This window comes from Nestor notabilis, unplaced genomic scaffold, assembly GCF_000696875.1.
Source record: "Nestor notabilis isolate BGI_N333 unplaced genomic scaffold, ASM69687v1 scaffold13223, whole genome shotgun sequence".
Lineage (NCBI taxonomy): Eukaryota > Metazoa > Chordata > Aves > Psittaciformes > Psittacidae > Nestor > Nestor notabilis.
Window position 1 is genome coordinate 37,044 of NW_009920686.1, and position 11,510 is coordinate 48,553.

General features: G+C 34.8%; 1 protein-coding gene across 2 annotated transcripts in view; it reads right to left on the reverse strand.

The window, feature by feature from the left end:
• SPRED1 (sprouty-related, EVH1 domain containing 1) overlaps positions 1-11,510 on the reverse strand; it is a 24,627-nt gene that overhangs the window by 11,284 nt on the left and 1,833 nt on the right. For both annotated transcript variants that reach the window (XM_010010803.1, XM_010010804.1), the window contains 2 exons: positions 5,044-5,212; positions 3,804-3,853 (listed from right to left, as the gene is read on the reverse strand). In XM_010010803.1, the coding sequence (XP_010009105.1) occupies positions 3,804-3,853; positions 5,044-5,212 (219 nt within the window). The remainder of the gene's footprint in view (positions 1-3,803; positions 3,854-5,043; positions 5,213-11,510) is intronic.

Sequence of the window (11,510 nt, forward strand, 5' to 3'; positions counted from 1 at the left end):
ATACATGCTCCCCCCCCCCCCCCCCCCAAGTTAAGCTAGATGGGGTTTAGAGCAAGAAGTTTATATTTGGTAGAGGAGAAGAATCTGAGCCAATTCTTGAACAAACAAGCAAACTGACTTAAACAAGCTGCTTGTCTGCTGCATTCAAAACGCCTGGTTTTACATCAAAAAATTCAAACCTCCTAAAAAAACAAATTCCCAGTGTGTATTTCCATATAAGTATATATACATTCCCAGGATCCATTTACAAACATTACAGGAAGTCAGATAACTCTGCATTAGGTCATTTGTGTATTTCTATTTGAAATTAATCTAGTAACACTAAGGCTTATTTAATGATTTAAACAATCTGCATATACTATGTTCATTAAACAACTAATCGCAATTATAACAATTTAAGCAACCTTTACAAGCAAGTCCGAACACCCTTAAGTGATGGAATTTTTTTAATACTAAGATTTTAGTATTATCTGCAAACAGAAGAGCATCTAAAGAAGCTGTATCTTCTTCACATTATAAATTTGATCTTCAGTAGGAATGCTTTCTCTGTGAGATTTTATTTAAAGCATGTAACAAGAAAAAAAGTAAACCTAGTGACCCAAGATACAAGAGAGTGAGCAAAATGCTAGTCCAAAAAGCACAAGAGCTCAGGTTTTGGATTTGCATTTAAGAGTTGCACATACAAGTTTCAGACAGCCTCTATTTCTGCCTCCTACATCCACAAAATGCAGTAACACTTATTACAAGTAAGCATTAAGGTTTTACAGCAGTGCTACAGACTAGGTCAGAAGGCTGTGTGTTTTGGTCTCATTTGTATCATTTTATTTGCCTTCTATAGCACCAAATACAACCAGCCAGTAAAATAATTTATGAAGCACGTTTTGCTTTCCCTAAGAATCTTCATTTTTAACTACATTTTAAAACTTTATTTTAAACTACATGCTATATTCATACTTGCATACACATATTCATATATGCACTAAATACAGGATCCCAGCTGTGTAAGATAACTAGAACAGCATAGGCAAGACACCTTGACAGCAGATGATGTAACTGACAAAGACCTATTAGTATTTTCACATGTATGTTGATGACATCTTGGCAACTTTACTTACTATACTAACAAAGAAAGAAATGAAACCAAAGAATACCAATACGCAATAGTTACTAGAGTATAGCCAAAATATAAGTACATTAACAAACATGCTATAAAAAGTGTGAAATAAACCTTTTAGCTTTCTTGTATTCTGCTATCTTAGAAGCAACTTACAGCTACTTAGTATTTTTAATTAAATGGAGGAGCTCCACTGCTTGATCTGATGTACTTCATTCCTTAGAGGTTACAAATTATAATTCTGGAAGAATGTCCTGATGAAAAAACAAATATCCCACTGCCCTCAGATCCAAGAGTCAACCTGCTCTTTAACATTCTATCCACATTCTAAAATGCCCTTGCATAGATACACTCTAAAACTTACTCAAAAATACTATTAGAGATTTGGGAAAATAGTTTACAGAACAGGGGAAAAAAAAAAATTCTTAGCTCTTTCAAACTGTAGTGGAGTGGGAAGAAGGGGGGACAAGTCAACATGACTCTTCAAATACATAATACATTATCTTTAAACAAAATGGTCTTTGTAGCCCTTCAAGTTAAAAACCCCTGGGGTATCAAGTTTCACTTACAACAATATCAATCTTGGAAGGGGGAAGAAATAAATCATTTGGAGGACAATGTACACTATTTGGTATTTCCAAGATATTCTTGATGACTAGATCTGAGCCTGTAACTAAAATGCCTTTCTACACTGACATTCATAACCCTGCAATAAAGGCTTTGTTATGGATACATGCACCTCATTTAGATGAAGCATAGCTTAGCCAGGATGGGCTCAGCCTTCCCTGCATTTCTCCCCCCACTCCTCCTTCTGGTATTGTTGCAGATAGGCAATTCTAGCATCATTTATTTTACTTGTATGCAGTGATATAGTAGGAGAGATGGTCTAGCTTTTTTTGCCTCTAGAAAACAGGTAATTCTTGCTATCTAACCACCGCATGAATCTACAATTAAGTAGTGTGTGTTGTGTGGTGAAGAAACGGAATGTAACAGATAATTCTACCAGCAGTTTATACCAAACAGGATTATTTGTACCTGTAAGTTATACATACAGAAAGCATTTTTTAAAATATATTATTTTAAATATATATATAAAGTAAACCTACATAATCTATTTATGTATCTAAATATATCTATATTTACATCTAAATGAATACATTTTTTTCTCCACTTTCCCAACAAGAAACTTCGTAAATATAACAACTCACAGACATTTGCTTCAATTTTGGCATCCTTATATAGAAATTTAACAACTAGGCAGAATAATCAAGAGGTAAAGTCTCCTCTAATCTTATTAGGCCTGTAGAAATTGCTCAATTATTAATCCTTGCAACAAAGCATGTTTAAACAAGTCTGTTAAAAGCCGATTAAGAATTGCATTAACTTTGGCACACATTTCCTCCACTCTGTCAAAATCTCACTCCTATTTTATATCCAAAATATCTAATATTTATAGCAATTTTAAAGTGCCTTAAAATAAAGCACTGCAAATAAAGAACAACAGGTGGTTGCACAGCCAACACTTACACAGACAGATACATTTCTCCTACCATAAAATGGAAAGAAATCAGAAGAGTCTTCTGCATTGCCACTGCATTGCAGTATCCTTTCTAAATACTTGACTCTCAGTCTCCTACCATAATTTGATTCTTACCCATTCTTCAAAGTAGGCTGCTAATTTTCTTGGGTTTGTGTTGCAAAGGTTCTGCACTGTATCTATGTACAATGATAAAGAATTTAATCTTTCCTAAATGACAAAACTCTTTTCCTCAAGAAACTAATTAGGAATACTATCAGTTTTCTGAATAATCACTAAGATGCCTCAGTCAACTTGTTTCTAAATCAGTTCCATATTAAATATCTGCACTCTGAAAATTGAATGTATGTGTGAATAAAGCCAACACTTTCCCTGAAACTGTAAATAGGAAAGAAGAGATGATAAACACACATAGACATAAGTACATTTTAACTCAGTTATATTACAGCTATTTAATGTATATATGTATCCATAATAACTGTTTATACCGGCTTTTTAAGTACATGGATTCTTGGATATTACCAGGTAGTGCTACACGAGTGTTGTAGTACTTGTATTTGCGTAAGCATTACAAATCTGAAGCACAGTAGAAGTTTTTACATCTTATGCCATTATGACCTATATTGAATGGTGCAAATAAGGATCAACAAAAAAGTGAAACTCAGTAAATGACTGCTTTATCTTCAGTGTGTTTTTAAAAATTAGCTGAACTTCCAGCCTTGTTTGGACTAGATTCTTTTAACTGTTATCTCAGCATCTTTTCAACGCTAACTATATAATAAGTGTCCATCATTGTAGCATGAGATCTAGGAAAACAAATAGGATGTGCATGTAAAAGAAGAAAACTCCTGACCCTTTTATTCTTATTTTCCCAGAATAATATTTCATCTTTCTAAGAATTAGAAGAGGACACCTAACCTCTTCAGAGGTTGTAAGAGCAGACACCGTAAACTTAAAAATAAAACTCAGGATGGTTAATCATCCTATTGACCACTTGTTAATACACAATATTGTAAGTCTTCTAGATAACTGTTCTGGAACTTATTCCATTAAACTGAATTTTGGCACTCATTTTGCTTATTCTAATGAAAACAACTGTTCAATTAATTAAAAAAATAACTGCACAATTAATTTAAAAATTTAAATGCTCACTTGAAAGCAGTCTTCTGCCACTTCAACATCATTTTGGGAGGGTGGATAACCTACAGAAAAAAAAAATAGACAAGGTTATTTTCTTTTTATTTACAGTTTACTGCTTCCAGTAGTCCACACAATCCTTCAATATTTGGCTGTGGTAATATAAATGTGCTGGCTTTTTTAACCAGTAGATCACTGTATTTCAAGTTGATTTTAATAAGTACCATTCATTTCTACATTCTGTATTTTATATATTGAGTACTCCTAGCCACACTCCTCTGTCTTGTTTACACCTTTCTTGTAAAAGCATTTTCAAAGTGTCATCAGAAGTCAGAAAATCAGAGACAGACTTTTGCTATAAATCAGCAGAAACTGGAACTGTGAGACCCTAAGCAAAAAAAAAAAAAAGGACTTGTAAATGTTCTCCAATTATTTCTCTTGCAGGGATATGGGTGATATCAGCACAATTCAGAAGTCATTCTAGTATGTCAAAAAGGATTTCCCTTCAGAAGTATGTTTCTCCCTTTGCTAATATGGTAACACACATTAAATACCTAACTTTACAGTATGTCGATAGAACAGAGTATTTTGTTTAAATTTCTCCCTTTGAGTAACTTTTTACAAGCTTGAAAGAGATGTTCTTTCTATTCAATAAACACCCGTTCTCTTCCCTCCTTGCCTCTCTGCATGCAGGAACGCATTTATCAAATTTTCAGTTCAAAGTTGAAGCTTGATGATGTTCTTCAGTTTGCTCACTAGTTTTCAGTTAGCATATTACTAATTAAATTCTTCTACTGCCCCATCTAAACCTCTCCTCAGAACTACTCTGTCAGCTGTTAGTAAACAAATAAAACTATTAAATGAAAGTACATGCAGATAAAAAGAGAACTCAAGAGGTCTCAACAGGTTATCCTCTGAGAACATAGAGACTGTTACAAGCTTCTAGGAAGATCCAAGTAAGACAATGTAATACCATTCTTCATCTCTAAAAAATAGAGGCAATGCTTTATTATGGAGAAATATTTTGGGAAATTACCTTGTAAGTGTTTGTGAAACAGTTTAAGACATTTGGATCAACGGCGCTTTAGAAATGCCAGAAGTACTATTAAAAACCTGTTAAAATCTCAATATGCTGTAGATCAATTCACATACTTAAATACTGCCAGCATTAATGTTAAGCAAATTGCTTTGACTTATTTACTAAACAGTCAAGATACCCCCCTCCCACCCCAGCCCCTTCCTCTGAAATATGTACCTTGAGAAATATCCTCTACTGCTCTCCGAATACCTCTATCAAATGCTCTTGCATCAGCAGGACTCTGAAATGTGAGGCCAAACTTTTTGTCATCAATCTTCCAGTGGTAAAAAGTAGGAGTAACTTTGTTGTAAACGAGGTCCTTCTTTAACGTGCATTCCAAGACCACCTTCCAGAAAGAAGACAGAAGGAAAGGATATCACTGACCAACACATCAAATTTGAGAACAAAATTTATTCTCTGTGAAAACATACATCATAAAAGGAGGTAATAGTCTCTGTTTAAATTTCTTCCTGTTACAAGGATGTAATTTTAACTTTGTTGCCATTATGGCCAAATTACTCATTAACAGTTGCTCATAGGTGGTACAGGTTAAGGACACTATTTGTTTACAGAGTGAATCTTTCCAGCCTCCAAAGTATATGATCCCTACAGCAAGCACTTCTCTCAGTACAGTCTTGCTTATCATTTCAGCAAATGAAATAAGCCAGACCCCAAAAAACTTGACTGTGCTGATATCAAGTATTACTCTATCACTGGGAATCTTATTTGTATACCTATTCCATCAAACTTTTAAGCACTAGACTAACTTTATGCTGCTTTCAGGCCACCTCAGTTTTCTCCCAGAAAGGCTACTAGACAGGAGAATCATTTTAAAAACTGAAATTAATCAGATCTAAAATCTTTTTGAATGTATTGCTGCCTGTACCTAGATACAAATGTATTTATGGCTTGTGCTCAACTATAATGAAAACAGTAATTAGAAATAATTAACAGGATTATTTGACTACAAAAATATACACATGCACTTTCAGTTATGAAGCAAAGTTGCAGCTTTCACATCATTTCCCCACTTTAAATCGGCTTTTTTTAGAAGTATCTGTGTAATTCATTTACCTGCAAAATTTATGTTACGCAATGTTGTTACATTGAATGTTTCCTGGTTAAAAACAATCCAAGGTGAACAAGAAATTAGAGAGGTATATGCACTGATCTGTTCCTGTTGCACTAGGTATAATAAAAAGCACAGCAAGACAACTTGTACCCCTGTATTACTACTAGATTCTAAAACCCTCACTAAGAGATGATTGAGGAATTTTAATATTATATGATTTCAGCATTAATGTATTTCCAGAATTAATTGTTACGTATGCAGCTTTGAGAGAAAAATACAAAATTTCTTACAGCATGTGGAAAAAATGAGGTTAATTATAACAGATAATCTCCAAATTTAAAAAGAAGTATCTGTCTGAACTTAGATTATTCTTGCAAATCCTTTGTGTTCTCTCTTTTCCTTACCTATTATACAGGAAAACAGGTTGGCTTTTTTCCTCCTCCTCTTCATTACCTTACACCCCACCACTAATCATCTTGAGTTTTACCGCCTCTTAGCTCTATCACTAGGATGACATTATTTCTGCACATATAAACTCTTTCAGTTTTTACGTCCAGAAATAATTGTTACCCCACTCTGATTCCTTAAATGGTCAACAAAATGTAGGTACAACTGTCTACAAGGAAGCAAAGGAAAGAACCTATTTGCTGCAGATGTGCATGAAAAGGTGCTGCAGGATAAAAAAATAAACATAAAAAACCCCCCAAAAGTACAATTCTGCAGTTCTAAGGTGTATTAAATGATCATTCTTTGTTCTTTTTGATGCTTTTAAACTTGCTTTCTCCTAAAATGAGGAGTTAAACTTTGAAGATTTCTCAAATCACTGCATTTTCTAGGTCTGCAAGTACTTTTGGGGGATCTCTACTATATCAAACACCAGCCTTTTCACACTAAGTTTTGTGTGCAGTTTCACCCACAATATCAACAAGAAGTACTGCATTTTACAGCATCTTAGCGAATACTTGCTCCCAAAGGAGTTAATCCAGACTACGTTATGCTGAAAATTCATACCTGAATGACAATGTTTTTAAAAGATAGTGTACCACTGGAGATAAACTACTGGATTAATACTTTACTGAGCTGAAGCTATAATTTTCAAAGAAATCCAAACCAAAGCAGAAAAACCCCAAACCAACGCCGTAACCCAAAAAAACACTGCTACCACCTCAACCTTCAAATACTCCTCCCCCCCACCCTCCAAATCTCACAACATTTCGTAAGACAAGCAATCATTAACAAAACAAGCAAACATCTTATCAAACACCATAATTGTTTTCAGCTTGATTTGAGGAAACAACAAATTTAACAGGACAATACTGATTTTTCAGATCTAAAGCTGTATGAAAAGAGACCAGTTAACACAGGAGGTATGTGGTTAAGGGCACTGAATGGGGAAAAAGTAGTTGCATTAAAATTGTATGTGTTATCAAATGTAAGAATCCATATAGGTGAGACTTTATGCCTGCCCAACCTGAAAGAAAACTCAAGAGATGTAGGTCAGAATTAGCAGTAGGACACAAATCTATAAAATCCCTGCCTTCCATAGTTTTTGTTGCATCCAGAAATACTAAAAACCTAAACCAAACAAAAAATACCAACCAACCATCCCCTAAAACATTTCCCTATCACCAGAACACTTTTAGACTTTGCAATGTGGTTTTTTTCCATGTTAAACATAATGCCATCAAAGGCTTCTTCATGCTGAAGCATGTGAACTACCAGTAGAACCGGGGAGGAACTGCCCTAATAACATCCATCTCCAAAGCCTGGAAATGGAAACCAAATCTTCAGGTCTTCAGAACATACAAAACTCCAAATATTTTTACTCTACTTTGCTATGGTCTGAACTCTCGACATCATATGTGAAGATGGTATAATACTCTCCCACACAGCTACCAAAAGCCTGTCTTCCCAAACTTTTTTTAGGTAGACCATCCCCAAGATCTCCAGTGATATGCAGGGACAAAAATCTGCAACATTGTAAATAAGTGACTACGCTTAAAAAAACTGCATTTTTTAATAAACGTTTGTTACTGTTTTGAAGGTTTTCTTCATTTAGAAGCTTAATACAAGACTTGAACACCAATAAGAAGAAGCCACCTTAGCATATAATGGGAAATGTTGCAGAGTTCTCAGACTCAAACCAGAAAAGCTCCGAATCCACCTTATCAAGATCTAAATTCTCAGAGCATAAATAGAGCTGTGTCTACTTACTACTATTTAATGGGAGGAAAAAAAAATCCTTTAATATCCATAGGTCATTAGGAGCAACGCTAGCAAGTTCATAGCTAATCATAAAAATATTTGCTTGAGCCACGATTCTTTTCTCACTTCTACAAGCTGCACTCTTTAAAGATACTAGAAACTATTTGGCTTGTCTAGACAAGATGAATCTCTAAAGTGAGAAATTTTAAACCACAACATTTCAAACCCAAATACTTTTTAACAAAAATGAGCATATAAGAAATTAGCATCATTATCTAGTGCTTATTTCAGAAACAAATATGCATTTGATATAAAATTCTGTTCTGATAACAGACCCCATAATTGAACATTCCTAGATACTGGATACTATTCTACTGGTTTCTAGCTGTACTTTCAACAGCTTAAATATAGGATTACATGTAGACAGTTTCTCAATTTTTCATTCCCACCCCAAATCTACAAATATAAAAGTTCATAATTTTAGTGAGACTTCTGAATGCCTTTTCTGCTGAACAGAATCAAAGGCTTTTCTCTAGTCTTGGGACCAAGCAGCATGACCTGAGTATATTCATGCTATAGACCATGTGGCCCCAGTGACACCACAACCCTGTGACATGATTATTATCCTGTGTGTGTTTTATTTTTTCCTAATTCAAGAAGAAAGATAATGTAAGGGCTGTACTACAGCTCATGAGAATCAATTTTCTCTCAATCTTTAAAGCCAATTAAAAAAGTAAATGATTAAGATTCTGAACAGCAGATTTTTAGAACAGAGCAGTATTTATATTCAGTTTCAGCTTTGTATTTCTCCCTTTACACAAGTACCTGTTCTTCACAAGGAAGTTTTTTAACTTTGTCACTCCCAACTCATGACTCAAAACATACTAGCCACTTTTTGTTTTCTTTCAGTAAACACTTGCATGGCAAAGGACTGGAGAATAAAAATAAAATCAAGCAGAAAAGCCTGTTAGACTTTTCATTCAAGAAATGAAGACTTTTAAATGAAGATTAGACTTCTCATTCAAGAATGTAAAATTCACCAAACCATAAAAAACTGTGAGGTTGACCCTAATGTATGTTTAACACTAATACTATTAAGACAGAAGAGAGCCACTGTAAAAACAGTAAAAGAGAGCAGCAAACCTGACCAGGTTAGGAGGGAGTGCAATTGTTCCAAGCAGACTGGCTGGAGCCAGATCTAGGAAGGTGAGTATAATAAACAAGGAAACATGCAATTATGTCAAAGTCTTCACAAAATACCCTTACATTCCAATGCAGATCTAAACCTGAGCAAACTACTGGGGAGCATTCTCTTTCCTAAATTAATTCAGTGGTGCCATCACTTTGATTTTTTTTTTCCTCAGATAACTAGGATGCTTTTTGTGAACCCCATGACACATTTTAAAAAGCTTGGTACTGCACAAAAATACTGGAACTTCTAAATGTAGACTGAAGGTGGTTCATAAAAGAGCTGATAGCAATTTAACTGTTGGGTATATAAAGAAACAAGAAACTCACACCCTCCTCCACATCCACCCCCTTCACCACCACTCCCCCTCCCCAACAAGGAACTTCAATATTTTGATGGTCAGTCCCAGAGTACTTGATTTATAGAGCTGAATTACCGACCAAGGTCTAGTGTCTTTAATTAATTATGATTAAATGCCTACATAACCTATAAAATACATGGAGAGATCCAGCACATTGGAACGGAATTGCAATGTAGTGTCTGAAGCAGTACTTGGAAAAGCAGCAACTAAAGCTAGTTTACATGTAACAGTAAGAGAAGAGATAAAAGATACCTAATTCTTTTTTATTATAACCGTTTAAGAGGCATCTGGAAGATATCTCCATCAAATACCTCACCTATGGATTTCAAGTTGCTTTGGAATAAATTCCACCTTTCTACTGGCATATAAGCTCACCAGTAATACTGGCATTACGATTCCCACTTATCTTATGTAAAAGTAATTACCTGAATTCCATTTGCTCTCTAACCTGAGGCATTTCAAACCCCATGCTCCCCTGTGTCCCAGAAAAGTGCTCCAAATTCCATGCTATAGGCTTTCTAGGATAAGGGAATTTCTGCACCTTTTCTGGAAGCTGAGCCAGTTCAGGAAAGAAAGACTTATGGGCCACAGGAAATAAAAATATAATCTAGTTACAAAGGTATTTTAACAATGTATAATGGGGGAGGGAGAAGTGTGTAAAGTGAGGGAAGATTTCGTGTTTAAAAGATTACTTTCTTTTTTAATCCCTAGGAGTATTTTCAGAAATGGCTGTGTGCACCTTGCAGAAAAGCAAACAGCCTGGAAATCGTGGTCCAGCTGACTGAGCTGTAATGACTTCTGGATATTACAATAGCTTAAGTGTTCCTCAAGACACACGTGCTCAAAGTCTGAATAACGGAAATGTTCAAAATTATTTATGGGCAAGAAGCTTTTTTAAAACAATACTGTCACTTTCTCTTTGCAAATACAATGGCAGAGCAACCAAGTAAACCACGTACAACTAACCTCACAGGTTATTCAGATATACAGATTTACATGCCAAGGCCATACTAAAATGAGATTAGAGTGATGTTGGAGCACAGAAACATCACATTCAGTATCACTCAAAATCAGATGATTAAAATACTTAGTCCCTACTCAACAGCAAACACTATGAACCCATAACAACTTCAATTTTTTTTTATTTTTACAGAAAAAAAGAAGAAAGTATTTTGTGTTGCTGAAGTAATCTTCAACAGTCCTTTTCAGGGTCACCTCTTTGAGAACACAGCCTTCTCCACCCTTTCTGTTGAAACTGTTAATTGCATTTCAATTTCTTGGTGTTGTTTTTCTTGGTCTTTTCTTTGTGTTATGAAATATGATAGTCACCTGTCAATCTTATTTGGACTAAAAACGCAGTTGTTTGGCTTCATTGAAGAAAAGGTTTAAATTTGTGCTTGAACAATGAATCCAAAGGAATATCTTAAGAAAAAATGCAAAAGCATTAATTATATTGAAAATCAGAACATTGACTGAATCAATAACCAACAGAATTTCTCTTCCAGTCCCTGTTACGGTCCTTCTGAAAAGGTGTTATTATCCAACAATGTCCTCACATACCTTGGGTGTAGGATCTTGTTTCTTTCATGCCAACAGGGGTCTTGTTGCATACTGTGCAACTGTTGTTAATTCATTACACATTAGTTGTTGCTTATAAGTGCATTATTTGAAGTCTGAGGACATACACACATACATAATTTCATTTTACTTTGTTACCAAGCATCACTTGCTCTACAGTATTCTTCCCCATAGCCTTAATCTGATTTTGTTAGTTCCCTGAACTTTATTCAATTTACACTGCATAGATGTTCTTCCGA